Source organism: Falco rusticolus, chromosome 4, assembly GCF_015220075.1.
Source record: "Falco rusticolus isolate bFalRus1 chromosome 4, bFalRus1.pri, whole genome shotgun sequence".
Classification (NCBI taxonomy): Eukaryota; Metazoa; Chordata; class Aves; order Falconiformes; family Falconidae; genus Falco; species Falco rusticolus.
In genome coordinates, this window is record NC_051190.1 from 31299120 (window position 1) to 31315727 (window position 16608).

Genomic DNA, 16608 nt, shown 5'->3' on the forward strand with positions numbered 1-16608 from the left:
GTAACCCATAAACTTCTTCATAAAGTCGGCTCCAAACTGCCCAGAAGGGATGTGATTTCAGACTTTGTGTCTGAAGTAGAGGACATGTAATAGCTAGCCACGGAAAATTAACTTGGATCAAGTGATCATGAGTGGATTCATGAGTAGAATGGGGAGACAAAATTAGATTTGAAACTTCTGGGAGGATTCTTCATTTTGCAAGAGCAGCTTCTAAGAGATAGAAGGAAGAAGTTAATGAAATTAATGAAGCCCGCTGACCTGGCAGGTTTCAGAAGGGGAACAAGACAGGAGAATGGAATTATTTTAAGTTAAAGATACTAAACACCTGGAGCTTGCATCCCTCATAAAGGTTTAAATCTTGTACAGAAAGAATTGAGATCTACCTGGTTGAGTAGTGGTCTTCAGGAGGATATTGGGAATAAACATCAAATGGAATAAGATTGTTCAGGGAAGAAAGAGCTGTCTTACATGGTTAGGAAGTGCAAGGCTAAAGGTACATTTATCCAAAAGTTAGATCATATAAAGGCCATTACACAGCAAATACGGGTCAGTCAGCCTTGTAAATGTAAAGAAGGTAGGGAAGGCAGCGGACCTGATCTGAGGTGGGATGTAGCTATGGTTAGCACAGTCCCAGAGCAAACGGCTGCTTGGCTGCATACTGGAGCTGCCTGTGCGGTGTGGAGACGTTACGGCACAACAGCCGCCCAGAAGCAGAAGCAGCAATTGTGTTGCAACATTTCTGGGATTTTTTTTTTTTTATTAGTTTCCAAGAAATGGGCTGGAGGCAACGGTTTCCCCCAGAGCATGCCTAGGATGACTCAACCCTGCCTGCTCAAGTGAGCAAAGAGGCAGAGGGGCTGTAAAGACAGGCAAGGAGGATGAGAGCTGGCACAGGGTGCAGAGTGCGGGCATTGCGACGAGCTTGTGATGGCACATGCTTTGTGCTCTGTCCAAAGTGTTTGTTCCTGCGGTGCAAAAGTTACATGTTGCTGCCACTCTCCTGGTATTTCGTCCTTGCCCTGGGAGCTGCTGAAATCATAAAAAGGCCTTTCAGAAAGAGACTTAAATTATCTCTGAAAAGCTGGGGGGAGTGCATTGGGTTTTTTTAAACCAGGCTCTGAGTGCAACGCATTAAAATGACAAAGGTAAGTAAAACTCTTGCGATGACAAGAAATTCCTGTCTCAATAATGTGTCTGGTACGTGTTTCGTGTTTTGTGTTTCGCTCTGGAGCCGTGCTGCTACGTGCTCCCCTGCCTGAGCACACAGGGTCGAGCACAAAACACCTGCCAGGCACTGACACCCTGCGGGTGCATTCCTGGGGCAGCCGGGCCGGGCCCCTCGGGGTGCTCGCTGGTCGCCCTCCCATCCCTCATGCCCGCATGGCAAGCCCCTGCCACAGCGTGTGAATCAGGTGGAGCTGGTGAGGACGTGGAGCACGGGTATCATCCATCGACCCCTAAACACAGCCCCCGCGTGGCCAGTTGGCCAGCCTGGGGAGAGCCAGCTAGCAAGGCACCAGCCCTACATCCGTTAAATTAACTTAGATCCCCAAAAATCTCTGTGCCTTCCATGCTGGTCCTATTCTTGACCAACAGTGCCGCCAGGACTGCAGCCTCAGATAATTCCTTCTGGCTTTTACTGTGATGAGTCCCTTTTAAGCAAAGGCAAGAGCCACAGGAATCACTGTAGGGGGCCACACCAGAGAGCCACCCAGAGCCGCGTCCCACCTCAGCAGTTGTGATTTTCTGGAGTCAGAGATTCAATGATTTCCTTTGAGCTGTTTGTGGCTGTGAGTGTTGCTCACTGTTTGCATTGCTAACTGTGTCCTGGCTGCATGTTGCCCAGGAAACCCCGTGCTCACCTCTCCAGTGTGGGTAGAGCCTAACTTTATCAGTTTGACCCAAAATCAACTTCATCCTGCAACACCAGCAACAGAGCAAAATATTTATTTATTTAAGAGATAAGGTCAGGCTTGCAGTAGACTGCAAAGAGAGCAACAGCAAAACAAGCGCAAGCAAGTGTAGCAGCGACGCCTTTCTTGTTACACAGCTTGTCCAGCAGACTCCTCGAGATGTGACCAGAAGCTGGAGCTGGCCTGACAGTACAATGCACGTACAAGTGCAGTACCAGTACCAGTACAAAGTACGGTACAACTAGCAGAGTGCTGCCTTTAGCTGCGTGAATTAAAGCTGGTGTGAAGAGTCAGTGTCTCGGCCACAGCCCACCCTATCACCCGCCTCACATTCTTTTCCTCCTTTCTTTCCTTCCACTTGCAGCACAGATCAGCTCTAGGTGACCATAACTTTAGTTTTATGTTACAGATTTACCATAACTGCCCTGTGAGTCTCTGTAATGTTCTGTTTCTCCCTTTTTGCTTTTCATCCTAACCTGCCTTTCCTGCCTCCAAACCAACACAAAAGCATCTTCAGTGACTCCCTGCTCCCCAGCCCACAGGTAGTTGCCTGCCTGTCTCGCCGCACACGAAGGAGCCTCCTCTCTCGTACCTGCACCCCCGTTCAGGTCTCACACACATATCACGCTTCCCTCAATGGGTGCAGCTAATTGTTCCCTCTGCTACTAGCTGAATGAATTAATGGAATAAGTCATTAGTTGTAGTAATCAAACAGCTGCTCTAGGATAGCCACAGTCTCTGGGGTGTCACCAGCTTTCTGCAGAGAGCCCCATACGACAAGTTAATGGTACAGGTGAGCAACTTGGTAACAAAGTCTAACCTGCTTCTCCTTCCAGACTCTGTTACCAGTTTCACATCTATTTTCACAGTGACTACATTTAAAATCCTATTAGCTTTGACAGTCATGCACGATCTTGCTGGAATAATGTGAGCATTACCAGCTCTGAATTTTTAACTTCAGTTCCTATGTAGGTGGCCAAAGCACTTTTCGCGATCACCAAAATTTTGCTTGCCGTTGGTTTTGTGATGGAAGCACATGTAGCTTCCGTGGGAGTCTGTGGTGGTGGTTTTTGCTCAGCAGTGCAGGCTGATCTGTTACTGTGCCTGGAGACCTTGCTGCCTACCTCTGACACAAGGAACGTCTGGAGAGGAAGGCAGCTTGAAATGCCAGGGGCTATGTATCTGCTGAGGAGCTGAAGACAGACAGTAACATTTTGTAAAGGGTTGAAGCCCCGTTTTCATTTTTTTTTTGATGAATATGGACATGAATATTGTCCCTATTCATCCCAACACACCTGATACATAAGACTGTTGAATTGGGAGACTGTGGATGATGGTTCACCTGGAAGTCAATGGAGAGAGTGAGCAGTTCAGACCTTATGGCAGTTGAATAATCCACTGAAGGATCCTCTCTGTCTCTGTGGAGGGTAGAGAGGATCTAGAAAGCAACAAGGTGTAAGCGGAGAAGAGGGCTGAGCCTTTCTCATCTCTGATCCTGCTGCCCAGTCCCAGGCTGCATCGCCCTCACACTGCCTCAGGCTTGTGTCCAGCTTTAGCCACGCTGATTCAGAAACTCTTCACTTTCTGTGGCAGGTCATTTTCTGCCAGTTTAGTGATCTAAGATGACCCAGTAAGGGACCAGGCAAGTACCAGAACCAGCATGAAGCCAGGAGAGGTGAGGGAGTGGTAGAAATGCTGCTAGATTGGCCCCATCATAAATAGGCTCTTCAGCATAAAGTGCCAAGTGTGAGTTGGAATGAACCCACTTCCCAAACCACTCAGATGTTTTCTGATAACTGTCCCGTGCCTGGCTCTTGGCATCAGCCCATGTTACACCCTCGTGTCTGGGACTCTGTAATAAAGATAAGGCAGGTTGTATCACACAATGGAAGCTCAGTCTGAGGCTCAGCTGAACAACCGTCCTGGGGAGATTTCTAGATGCATTAAGTGTCTGTTGTCTCCAGCTGGGCCATGGATAATCAGCCTTGCTATAGAGCTTGGAATTTAGGCTGGGAAATTCTCCACGGAGGCTCTCAGGGGAGAGTCCCTGATGGGTTACATCTATAGAGGAGGCCTGAAGCCATTTCATTCTTTCAAACAGCCCTGAAAACTGCATCTCTGATGTGCTGTTCCAGGAACGAATCACATTGTTTCTGAGAGCAGTACTCAGGGGTGTCTGAAGGGTTTGCATTACACAGGCACTGCAAAAGCTGTTGGAAAAATGGCATGAATGAGAGAAAAATAGCAGCGCCCGGTGTCTTCCTTCTCCTAAAGCTCAGGTACAGACAGCTTTTTTCCCCCTGTAGCTAGACTTGCTTTCAGCCTTGAAGTGTTCACTACTCTAACACCGTGTCATTTGATCATTTATAGGGCACAGCACAAACCAGGTGAGGCATGGGGTTCAAGGTAAAGCCGACATCAGCAGTGAGATCTAGGTCTGACTTATCCACTCCTGGAGGGGGCTGGAAAACAAATTTGCGGAGCAAGCCTGCAAAGAAGAGGAACAGCTCCATTCTGGCCAGTCCTTCTCCAAGGCAAGCCCTTCGTCCTGAAAACAACCAGGAAAGAAGTAAATGATCAGCACCGTGACTGTTAGTGTTGATGTCTGAGACATGCTAAACTGGATATACAGTCCATAAGAGCAGGCTGCTGAGGTAGGAAATTTTTCCTTCCTTCTCTCTGTATGTTAGAGGTGCTACTGACTTGGTCTCAAACCACACAGAAGCCTGTAGGTATGTGAAATGATTCAGTAACTGAGGGTAAGTCAGTGTCTCCAAGATATCTCAAAGAACAGGTGGTTACCTACAGCAATGGTGGACAGGAGAAAGGACCAGAAATCCCCCATCCTGTGTTCTGTGTCCCTGTGCCATTAGCCTAGCCCCAGGTGGTGCACAACCCCCCTCTCACCTATGGAGAATGGAATAAAAGACTCTCTCCTAATGAAGTTCCCACTGGCATCCAGGAAGTGAGAAGGGTTGAACTGATCCGGGGTTTTCCAGTGTAACTCGTCATTCAGAGCGGAGGTCAGCAGCGGAATAATCTCTGTACCCTGAAAGGGATCACAGAAACTCATGGTAGCTGTTTGCAGCAGATCACTTTCCTAGTTGAGCTAGGCTGCTTTCTTTTTTCTAATGTGAAGAGGCAAATAAGGCTAAGCCACAGCAAACAGAACAGGGGGGATGCTTCCCTGCCTTACTGCGGCTCTGCCTGTTTATCAGTAGCTGCTGCTGTCCTTCTGGACAATGAAACATTCCTTTCTTACAGAGTCAGGTCTTTCAAGAAAGATGCTGAAGTAGAATTTCCACATTTGACATAAAAGATTCAAACCAGTGTGATTTAATCAAAGCCTGTCACAGACCACAGTCCAGTGCATGTTCGTAACAGCTATCCTGGATCCAAGACAAAGGATCACATCATAGATTAAACCACATGTCACAGTCTCTTGAGATTTTTGTATCCTTTCTACTTGTCTGCTTTAAACAAAACTATAAGAAATCTATATAGTGTGAGCTGCTAGCCTCAAAGCTCACCTTAGGAATCACGTAGCCTTGGAAATTTACATCCCTAGGAGTTGATCGTGATACACCCATTGGGACAATATTGGCAAACCTTTGTATTTCATGTATCACTGCATCTGTATAAGGCATTTTTTTCCGGTCCTCCAACTTAGGCAGCTCTCCTGGTTCAATGACGTGGTTCATTTCTTCCTGAATCTTTCCTTGGGGAGAGGACAGGATTAAAAAGCTGATAACCCTCTTATCTTGCAACTTAAATGGCTTCTAGTTTGGCCAAGATGAAGAAAAGGGAAAACTCTGAGGGATATTTGGGAATAGCAGAAGTGGGTAAGCCAGGGCATGGTGTGGCTCTTTCAGGTTTGTTGCTGACTGAAGGGAGCTTAAACTGAGTTACTAGAGTACACCCCATGGCTGATCCTGATTACACACCTTTGTTACCCCTAACCTTCCACTGAAACAAGATCAGAATCAGCTCCTGAGGAGACCTTCAGTGACGTAAGCCCATAGCCTGCGGGAGAATAACGATGGGGGAGCTTTACTGTAACTGTAGACTGGCCCTTAGCCTCTCCCACTTGGCTGGGCTGGTTTATTGCAATCCAGCTGAATAAAATTCCTTTGTAAAGTCAACGGTTGTTATCGCTCTCAGAGTACTCAGAATAATTACTCTAGACAACACTGAATGAGTTCCACTCCCTTCCACAACCACAGCCTTAAGCATGCAACAGTATATTGTACAAGATGACTTCTCAGGCTTACTCTGAATTTCTGGGTATTTCATCATCAGAAGAAGACCCCAGCGCACAGTCGTAGAAGTAGTCTCAGTCCCAGCAGTAAAGAGGTCCAGGGTTGAAAACAACAGGTTTCTGTTGCTGAACATAGTGTGAGGTTTCTTTGACTCCTTCAAAACATACAGGTAACGGCCATAAGTTTTACAGCAAGCGGTACCAATATGTAACTGTGTTGCCACCATTTTTATCTGCATTTCAGCTTGTTGTGATTCCATATGCTCTGGGAAAGGAGATATTTAGCATTTTAGCATTAGAGCCCGTGCTCTATGGAATTTGACTGGTCCCAAGCGTACGTGTGATCCCCAGGTCTAGTTATTAGGTTAGTTGGAATTTAGTTACTGCAATGAAGTTTATCACTGTCCCATTCTTGCAGGAAGGTTTGGGATGATTTCCTCCTTCTGTGTGCTGAGTGGTAACATTTCCCACACATGGGACATCATGACGAGTTCCCTTTAACCAGCACTTTCAGTGGAGCTATGGAGTGAGTACAGCACAGCTCACTGTGGGTACGAACTTTGATATATTATGCTCACTGCAGTTCTTCTGTTTCCACTCACTCCCAATCCCTGACAGATGGCCAGTCCTAATATGAAGTCAGAGCTATGAGAACAGAAAGACTCTGAGACTTAGCTTTAAAGTACCTGTTGTTGCTTCATCAGAAAGGCATCAACAAAGCCTGTTAAGTTACTTTCATTGAATTCTTCTTTGTGTTCCTGGAAGAGCTTCTGGAGAAAATCACCCAGTTCACTGACATTTTGTAGCACAGTCTTGGAAGCTCCAGAGAGAAATCCAAGGGATGGGTAGAAATTATATAACTGTGGAGCAAGAGAAGTCTTTACTGTTAATTGGCATTGTGAACACATACTGGTATATCAAATCACCCTGCTGGTCCCTTGTCACATGCCCTGACATTTCAGGCCATAATTCCCCCACATTTGTTTGTGCAGTCCAAGCAGCTATGAATTGCTGCAGAAACAGAGTGTTTTCTCTCTTATACCTCTGCACGAGTCCTTGCCATGACTTTTGGAAGATTCATCAGCTTAATCTCCTTCCAGGGCTGTTAGCTGGTGCCTCATCCTGGGAGAGTGTCTGTACACAGTGTGTAGCTCTGAGCTGTGCTCGGGTGGTGCTTTTCAGGCTTTGCTAGTCTGGATTTACACCAGCCACAGAGCGGCTCAGAGACTGCTCCACTGGTGTTCAAAGGAGAGACTTTGTGTCAGGAAGAAATGGACTTATATCAGCTGTTAGTTTCCCAAGATTCAGTTTCAGTGGCCAAAATAAAAGAAAAAGAAGTTTGTCAAACCTGCTTATAGGGGAGACAGAACTAAGACAGTTACTGAAGGTGTAAGATAAGGAGGCAGATTTAAGATTGCATTTCAGGGCCCATCTCTGATATGAGAGACATATTGCACTTCTGCTCTTCAAAGAGGGTAAAGTAGTTCCTTTTGTGAAGACTTGGTGGTTTGTTTTTTTTCTTTTACTAAATAGGCTTCTCAGACTAATTGCAGGGGCCTGTGAATCTGTGTGTTGCAGGTACAGAACTGCAGGTGTGTTCCTTGCAGGCTCGTGGGCTGATACCGCTCTTGTTCTCAAGCAAGATGTGGGACGCCAGGAGGACAAACACAGGCAACCACATATCCCCCCAAAACCTAAAAGCTAAAACATAAAATCAAGCTCTTACCAGCACCATAGGGGAGCCCAAGAGCTTAGTATTTTCATTAATCATCTTCAGCAAAGTTAGAAATACAGGATCATCATATTCAAACCTCTCTCCAAACAATATAGAGCAGATGACGTTGGATACAGAGTTGTTGAGTATCATTTTTGTATCGAATGGTTTCCCTGTATTTCAAGAAATGAAAACAAAGGATGATGGGATTATGCTCGTTCCAGTCTGGTTTCCTACAGAAATGTAGTCCTGAGCTCCCAAAGAAAAAACTCAGTTACCACCCAGAATGCACAGTAGGGAACTCGGTTTCAATGTTTTAAGTCCTCAGTATAATAACCTACTTCAGTGTATGCTGAACTTTAACCATGAGATACCATTTGCTCAGAGTTAAACTTTCATTAACCTTTATTGTTCTGCTAGACATGTTTTCTGTCTCTGGATGAAAGTCTTCACACTCACCCTGATAGGATTCAAAATATTTGATAAGGGAATTTACTTCCTCCAGGATTCGTAACTCGATGGTTCTCTTTCCCATTCCAAAATCTCGCAGTGTGGACAAGGTGAATCTTCTCATAGTTTTCCATAGCTCTCCATGGCTGAATGCTATGCCTAAAATAAAGGTGTAACATCCTCATGTTACCTGTGGTTAGTAAATGTTTGTAAGGCCTTCTTACACACTACTACCAAAGCTACTTGATAGGCTTTTCTATAAACAAAAAGCAGTCTGTAAGAGGATGATACTCTCTGCAATATAATGAACATAGACAAACTACAAACAATAACCAACCAAAAGGTTGCTTACCATTTCCCTGTGTCATTTGCCTAAATATGGGTATTTCTGCCCTTTCTCCAAATTCTTCAGCATGATTTAAAAGGGCATCCTTGATGGTTTCATATCCAGACAGTACCACAGCTTTCCTGGGTCCAAAATACACAGTGAAGACATTGCCATATATCTTGGAGAGCTGTCAAGGTGAATAAATATGTTAATCCAAAACCAGATTGGGACCCAAACGCTATCAGTAGCCACCCTAGGTGGTTTCTAGCCCAAAAGGAGCCTCCCAGCCCTGCCTGAAGTCTCCAGGTGCTGCTGTAAAGCAACTAATAAGCAACAGCTATCAATTGCCAGCATCTCTGCTTGCACCCTGTTTGCACAACAAGGTGTCTGCTATCAGAGAAGTCAATAAAATGCCATTGCATTCCTGTGGTGTTCTGCAGTAACAGGCCAGCCTAGCAATCCTACCACTCGGAGGCTGGTTAGAAAATGCTGTAGCAGGCAGGCCTGTTTATTTTAATGCCGTTGACCTGAGGCAAGCGGGTGTGCACACATCTTTGAGGTTGAAGCCACAAACACTACGAAAACAAAGCTAGACAATAGCTCTGTCTTTCAGGACAGCACTTGTCTCTAATTATGGCAAGGTGGGTAGTGTAGCAGTCATTGCAAAATTATTTGCGGGCCACCAGAAACTTGAATCCAGCTAGGAAGCATATTCTTGTAGATAATGTCACAGGAGCTCCAGGCTTTTATAGCAAATTAAATATGAATCATCTGTTACACAGAAGGGTGGCTTTGACAATCTAATCATTCACTCAGTATTTTAGACTTCGTTTAAGCACACTGCAAACCATCCGCTCCAAATGTCTTCTTGCTTCCGATGTGCCTGGGTTACCATTTGCTATGCATTAGATACATTCCGGAAATTGAATTTCAGATTAGAAGCATCTTCTGTTATTACAGCAGACAAATTGAATTTGTTTTCATCAAATGGTGGTTTGACGACTTGGGAGATAACATTAACACTGGTTCTTTCATCCCCAGCAGCTTACGGAGTGTGTGGCAGAGCCAGGGGCAGGGAATCACAGCCGCCTCCTAGCCTTCCTTTGGTCATTTCTTTGCATTAGCACTTCTTGGCATCAACCCTGTTTTTTCTCAGCAGCAAAAGTATTGAAAGTGGCAGGCCTGAAAGCCTAAAGCAAGCTGCTTGGCAGATTATAGGAAATGAGTCTGGTGCCTTCTTGTGAAATTTGTATCATAAAATCCCCCAGTATTGTCAAAAATAGTTGCTTTTCCATACTGGCACCCTCAAACATACCTATGATCAGCCGGGAGCTCAGGAGCAGAGAACCATCAAAATTGTGCTCTGCACAATCCTCTGCACTGTAAATCAAGGCAGATGAACACTGCTATAGGAAATCTGTACTTTTGCAGCCCAGGATGCCCTTTCTTCTGCAACTAACTGGAGAATTTCAGTGTCTGCACTGGCCCCTCACCACGGCTCTTCAGGTGGCTGAAGGAGTTCACTGGGGACTGGGTTTATCCCCTTGTAGTGTCTGGTAAGCACACACGCAGGGTATGTGGCAAGTCACTCATGGCGCCTCAACTGTCTCTACAGAAACCAGAAGAAATCTGAATTCACATTGACTTGTCCCCACCTCCCTGTGGGAACAGAGCAGACGTTTTCTGAAACAAAAATATTGCACCTGGCTTTATAATATTTGAGTCTTTTTTTTCTCTTTGAGAAATAAAAGTAACCATGGAGCTGTGTAAGAAAAAGCAATTTGTTTACCTAGATACAGAAAAGCCATGCATCAAGTCTTAAATAAACCTGGGCAGTGTGTGCGTGCAGGGGAAGGGTTGAGGAGGCAGAGTTGAGCTTTGCATTGCAGGGATATAATTAGCTTTGGAAATAAATGTACGTATGAACCCATCTCCTCTACTGTGGGGATGATTCCCTCCCTCCCTTCCTCCCCCCCTTCCTTCGCAGAGGTCTGTCTGCAGACAGACATCTCTTCATGGCAAACAGTCCTGATCCGTCAGCAGACTGATCCAATTCGAGTCTTCTACAGGCTCTGAAGGGTTCAAAATACCAACGATATGGAGCTGACTGCAAGGGGTGGAGGTCTACACTTGCGTGTGTATAAAGGAAAGAATGTGTGTATTATATTTATGTATATAAATAGGTGTATGTGTGTGTATACCTCTGAAGGTAAAGTCACTCTGCCAGCCTGCCTATGTATCTCATTTCTGCCCTCTACGCAATGCTAACACAATCGCATCTCCATTTCCCTAGCTGCATTTCTCGCTGCAGGAATTGCATGTTTTCCTCCTGCCTGCTCGCTCAGACCCTACCTCTGTCAGCGACTGGAACGGCTTTTTCAGGTCCACCACATTCAAGTTTCCGATCAGAGGAAGAGGTCGCGGCCCAGGAGGCAAATGGCAAACCGACTTCTTCAAGCTGGTAAGGAAGTAAAGGAGAGCGACTAGCCCTGCTGCCAAAGAGAGCAGCAAACTAGAGCCCACGTACTGCAGCAGACTCTGTATGGCCATGTCTGCACCAGAGTGTGGGCGTGAGCATCTTGGGGTCCTTTTATAGCCCTTCTGTCATCGCCTGAACAAGCCTGAAGTGGCTTTACACAGAGAAAAGGACTCTGAAGTCTTGTTTACTTCTATTTAGACCAGATCTACTTTTTTCCCCCGCCAAATAAAGCACCCTATTTTATTCTGAGACATGGATTATCTTAATCTGGAGATCCTATTTCTCTACAACACTAGGGCAAGGTGTTTGTTTTCCAGTGAAAATCTGTGTTATGGGCATGTTGTGGTCTACATGATTTCAGGGGCAGAATGAAGGGACAGGACCCATGCTGGATTGCTGTCGTGGTGCCAGGTCACAAAACTCAGCTGGACCACTGGTGATGCAATGGAGGAAGCAGGACGCAGGAGGGAAAGCCCACGATAATGTATGGCCCAGGGTGCAGCTGGCAAGGAAGGCAATCTGTCCTCAGGGAAGACAAGGCTGACCAAGGAGGAATTGGAATGGTGATGGCATGAGGATGTGCCAATTCAGGAATGAAGGTGACAGTAGGTCTATCAGGTGAGATAATCGGGTGAGTCTAATCAGGTGAGAGCTCTGATTCTCTTTGTTTTCCTGCCACCCCAGTAAAATCACCTCCTTGAGCAAGACAGTGTTTACATGGTTGACACTGTTATTGATCTTTGTCCCCAAAATCCTCTACCTGCAATTCCAAAATGCCCTTGAAACCACTTCAGTCACTGTTTCACAGTTTACTGTCCAGAGGACTGTGTGCCTGGATGTCCATGTCTGTCTCTAAGTTTGGTGATGACTGCTTCCCATCTGTCCTGCCTGTTTATGAGCAGATGCATGCGATCCTCTAGGAGAAACCATCCCCTCCAGGCAATCCTTCTGCCTAGATCAGGAAAGAGATCCTGGATCTTTGCAACCCGCGAGGAGCCAGGATCAGGCTCTGCAGCTGGCCAGGCAGGGCGGGGAGGTCAGAGGCTCCTTGGGCAGCTGTGGCAGAGGGAGTGCCAGCCAGGAGGAGAACACAGCAACAGTTTTGGCGCTCCAGGTGTACTGAGTCATGCACCATGCCAGGGCAGGGTCCTGCAAGAGCCCGCATGCCCGGGCAACAGCTCCCCAGGAGCCATGTGCACCTTTTGCATCCCTGGGGGATGACAGTAAAGCAGAAGTGATCATGAACAGGACACTGCAGTTTTAAATGGTGGCTCTGGGCGAACAGCCAACTTGATGCTCTATCGCATATTCTCAGGTAGGGATATTTTGCTCCCTAGTTGCAGATTCTATCAGATTACTGAGCCGTGCTGCTGTTCAACCCTTTAGAAATCTTTAGTTTTAATAATACTTTTGTTAGAATCCTCCAAGGCTCCCGGGTGCTGGCTCCAGTGATGGAAAAATTATGATTATTTATTAATAATAATAAAAGTACATTAGCTGAAGGCAAAGGGAATCAATAAACTCTAACTAGGTTGACATGAAAGGTGCCTGCACGTCTGCCTGTTCTTCAAGGCTTGTTAGCCGGAGTGGAGTTTTTCACAATGGGGCATTACCCTGCGCAGAAGAGGACCAGGCAGGGTGGGCAAAGAAAGGAGGGCAACGGATGGTCATGTTCCATTTCAAGATTTGCTGCACAGCTGTCAGGTCTTGGTCTGCACCCTCTTCTCCCAGACGTTTCCAAGAATATCCTGTTCTGCCAGACTCTTCTCCAAACAAATGGTATGACCATGGGACTCTTGAAACTTGATAAGATACAGTATGAGTGAGGAAAAAACCCTACATGGGCCCAGTTGGGTACCAACGGAGGAAGTGTATTGTTTCTGTTTACATGTAGCCACCACTGCTCTGTTGGAGTAGAGCTGGCTACTGCCATAGAAAGCAAGAGCACCTTCTCAAGGGCTTTCACTGTAAAGCTTCAGGTTGTACCTGGTGATAATAGAGGATGAAATCTTTCTCAAGTAGTGAGCCCATGGCCTTGTAACCTGCTGGACTGATGCATGCACTGTGGGAAATGACAGATGAGTTCTGCCGTGGGAGGGAATCATTGCAGTTTTAAAATATAACTAACGTGATGTCCTCATCTCCATTTCTCCCTCACAGACCTTGGCTTCCAGTATGCGATCCTGAACACAGCATGTGACTAAGTTGCCGGCTTGCAGGTGAGACATCCCACATGGGGCTGGGGAGAAAATGTGGCTCCCTGCTCACATGTCTTTGTCTTTCTACCAGCCCAGGCCAGAACCAATAGCATCTTCAGGTAAGCAGACTTTGTGGGCATAGCTCAGGGAAATAAGCACTTCCTCTAGACAAGGAGCCTGTACATTAAACAGCCACAGGATCATCTAACTTCTCTGTGCTCATCTGGAGAAGGACATATAATCTTCTAATGGGACACAGGTTAATAATGCTACAGTAACAGTAGGATAATGCAGACAAAGAGCTGTTATAAGGCCATAATTCAGTCAATGAGTTCTGATAACATAATAAAACATGAGAGTGAACACCAAGTGCTTATGTGCCTTGCAAGGCTCTGCCACTGATTTACAACCTCAAGAGATGCGTATCAGCCCATGCATTGTTATCAGGGATATATAAAGCATGAGCACACCCTATTAAACATTAACATTTTTAAAGTCTCAGATGTGTTAAAACTCAGGCTGCTCCTTGCTAATGGATTTTGTTCAGTGACAAATGTCAATGCAAAAAGAAATCAAAAGCTTTCTGACTTTGACCTCTTTCAATTTTTTCAAAATTATTTCATTGTTTTATTGGCTTACACCCACTTCTTCCCATCCTGCAAGTCGGTATTTCTATAGAATTGCTGCAGGGTAGTAATCACTATCTGAAGTGTTCGCTGTGCTCATTTTGATACAAATAACTTGTACTGAACTTCTTTTCATTTATCTGTCAAATCAGTGTGTGTTGCACATCTACTTTGGGAATAAAGGCTCCTGAAAAATACTTTTAAAAGTCATTATTTCACTGCAAAATTTCAATGAAAAATTCTTGGGGGTTTTCCGTATTCTGACCCAAAAGATTCTATGTGATGAGTCTGGTCACTGGGAGAAGAAAATAAAAAAATACGTGCATGGGACTAGTGCGTTGTCCCTGTGCAGAGCCTAAGGTGATGGTATTTCCCACTTGTGCTAAGCATTTCCCACTTTTAGCAACAAACCATTCTCAGGAACTTTGTTGCTTATAAAAGCCTTGTTCTTGGATTGAATAGATGTCATTCCTTCATGAGTCTCACTCACCGACAAAATACATGGGAGAACCTGGGGTTTAGTGCTAGTTATGCACTTTATAATATGCATATCTATAAAAATATTTGCAGTCAAATCCATTGTGGCTATAGCAGAAGCGTGATCTTCCAGACCCCACACTTAAAGCCAACAAGCCGAGGCAGCCTGACCTGGGAAGTCAGTATTGAGAAAGTCAGGTTATAAAGATTTTATTTTCAAAATATGACTGAACAGATCAAATGCCTCAGCATAGCTCCAAGGATCTTTTTGTTCTGGGTCTCTAGCTTCAGTCTACCTCAACACAGTATTGCAGAATTTATATTAATCTGAGGGCAATTTGGGGCATATCACAAAGTGGTTGGTAGGTATCTACAGAGCCAGGGTCCCAGCATCTTACTTTTGAGCCCCCTGTCTTGATGTAGTTAGAGATGTGGATTTAGATACACCAGAATTGTAACTAGCAACGTAAGAAAAAAGTTTTCTTTGGCTTTCAGCGCAGTGTTACTATTTCTACCACGTTTCCCTCTAACCTGATGAGGCTTTGGCTCAGTCATAACAGAAAATGAGCTATCATTCTGTACATCTTTGTAGAGCACATAATATATTAAGGCCCTGACCTTACTGGCATGAAACTACAATTTCCCTGTAAGTGCAAAACAATAATATTTCATTAATCATCCACAACAGAAATCCCCATTCCCCAGACTATTCTAGCAATATTCTGCATTTTTTCTTGTCTAGGAACCTGAATTAAAAGGGAGAAAAATGGTTTACAACAGCCTGTGGCAGTGATGTAGCAAGAGACCTTATATAAGAGCTGGCGGTGTGCTCGCAGTGCGAGGGTGAGGCATAGGAATGAGTGATCCTGGAAGGATGTTTCTCTGAGGTGTGTTCTGTGCCTGGGCTGGGAACAGCAGTCTCAAGGGCACAAATTCCAGCGTCTGAATGTGCTTGGTCTTGTTCAACTGATTAATTTCTTACAGCTATCCCAAGTCAAGCTACAAAATCCCCTAGTACTATACTCAAAGCCTTTCATGGCTCGTCAATAAATTATTTTCAAATTAACTACCTGATAATTTGAATCTGTAGGCTCTTAAAAGATGCAGCATGGTGAGAGAAAGGAAAATAATGAAAGTCATGGACTTTACCCTGCCCATAAAAAGGAATAAAGGTTCTGCTCTGATGTATTATTCAAGCTGGTGCTTCCAAAAGTAATGCTAAGTATGTAAAAACTCCTTCTGAAGGTACATTTGTACAACTGACAGGTAAGCACCAATAGTGGAATAAGTTTCCAGTGTGATCTGACAACACTGTAAAAGAGTAAACATTTTTTAAACGTTACTCTAGTCCATAATTAATGACTCTCTAGTCCATAATTAATGACTAACAGCTCTGATTCAAGCAAAGGATTTTTCTTCTTTTGAATCTGTCAGGCTGTGTAATTGAAAGGGGAAGATCCAAGGTTTTTCCTCATTTGGGGAGCCTTCTGATTTGAGCCTTCTGATTTTTGGAAAGGGCTCAGGACTCCAGACTCCAGATACTGTAAAACACCTCATGCTTTACAAATATTATCTGATCTGTCTTGTATAATGGGCACCTTTTGACTGAAACAGCTTTTCAAATTTCCCTGATGCTGTGAAAGTCTCTCACTTCTTTGAAAGATAATATGTGAAAAGTATTTAATACCCTGTTTGTGGCACTGTTTTTACCAAATTCTTTTGGAACTGCTTGGCTTAATCTGCAAATGAGATTTTTTTTTTCTTCGTACTGATTATCTAATGGGGTTTTCATTTGATCTCCTTGGGAAAAACCCATGCTAAACTGCTGAAGCACATGTATTAGATTCTAAGACAAACTGTACCTTTAAAGGAAACTGTAGAAGATACAACTGGTATTTGCAATAAAAACATTAAGTAAGCATAACCAAACACCTGCTACTACACCTGACCTAAATTTGGGTAACTACAACATTTAAGACTCCAAAGAAAGACACTGATTTAATTAACAGGTAACCAAAACATTTGGATATAATATAATACAGCAAGTTGATATAGCCTTTGCATAGAGCTGTGGAATTGTTTAGTTTGGAAAAGACCCTTAAGATCACTGAGTCCAACCGTTAACACTGCCAAGCCCACCACTAAACCATGGCCCTAAGGGCCAC

At 44.7% G+C, this 16608-nt stretch overlaps 1 protein-coding gene and 1 long non-coding RNA gene across 2 annotated transcripts; one reads left to right on the plus strand and one right to left on the minus strand.

The window, feature by feature from the left end:
* Nucleotides 1-4207: 4207 nt before the first annotated feature.
* On the minus strand, nucleotides 4208-11367 carry LOC119147768 (cytochrome P450 2K4-like). The gene is made up of 9 exons (XM_037387169.1): nucleotides 11016-11367; nucleotides 8688-8850; nucleotides 8345-8494; nucleotides 7898-8058; nucleotides 6858-7031; nucleotides 6185-6326; nucleotides 5444-5631; nucleotides 4821-4962; nucleotides 4208-4461 (listed from the first exon to the last, which is right to left on the minus strand). The coding sequence occupies exons 1-9, from the start codon at nucleotides 11211-11213 to the stop codon at nucleotides 4274-4276; spliced, it is 1506 nt and encodes a 501-aa protein (XP_037243066.1). The 5' UTR covers nucleotides 11214-11367; the 3' UTR covers nucleotides 4208-4273.
* Nucleotides 11038-13986, plus strand: LOC119147769. Its single transcript, XR_005104143.1, has 3 exons — nucleotides 11038-11124; nucleotides 11504-11760; nucleotides 13303-13986. It is a non-coding gene; the product is annotated as an uncharacterized LOC119147769 (long non-coding RNA).
* Nucleotides 13987-16608: the final 2622 nt, after the last annotated feature.

What these genes read in the sequence shown, in the direction of transcription:
- LOC119147768 (XM_037387169.1), bottom strand. Translation starts at nt 11,213, where the DNA reads ATGGCCATACAGAGTCTGCTGCAGTACGTGGGCTCTAGTTTGCTGCTC. An exon ending in AAGGCTACGTGATTCCTAAG is followed by an intron (nt 4,963 to 5,443) that starts GTGAGCTTTGAG and finishes GATCCCTTTCAG; the next exon opens with GGTACAGAGATTATTCCGCT. An exon ending in TTTTATTCCATTCTCCATAG is followed by an intron (nt 4,462 to 4,820) that starts GTGAGAGGGGGG and finishes GGTTGTTTTCAG; the next exon opens with GACGAAGGGCTTGCCTTGGA.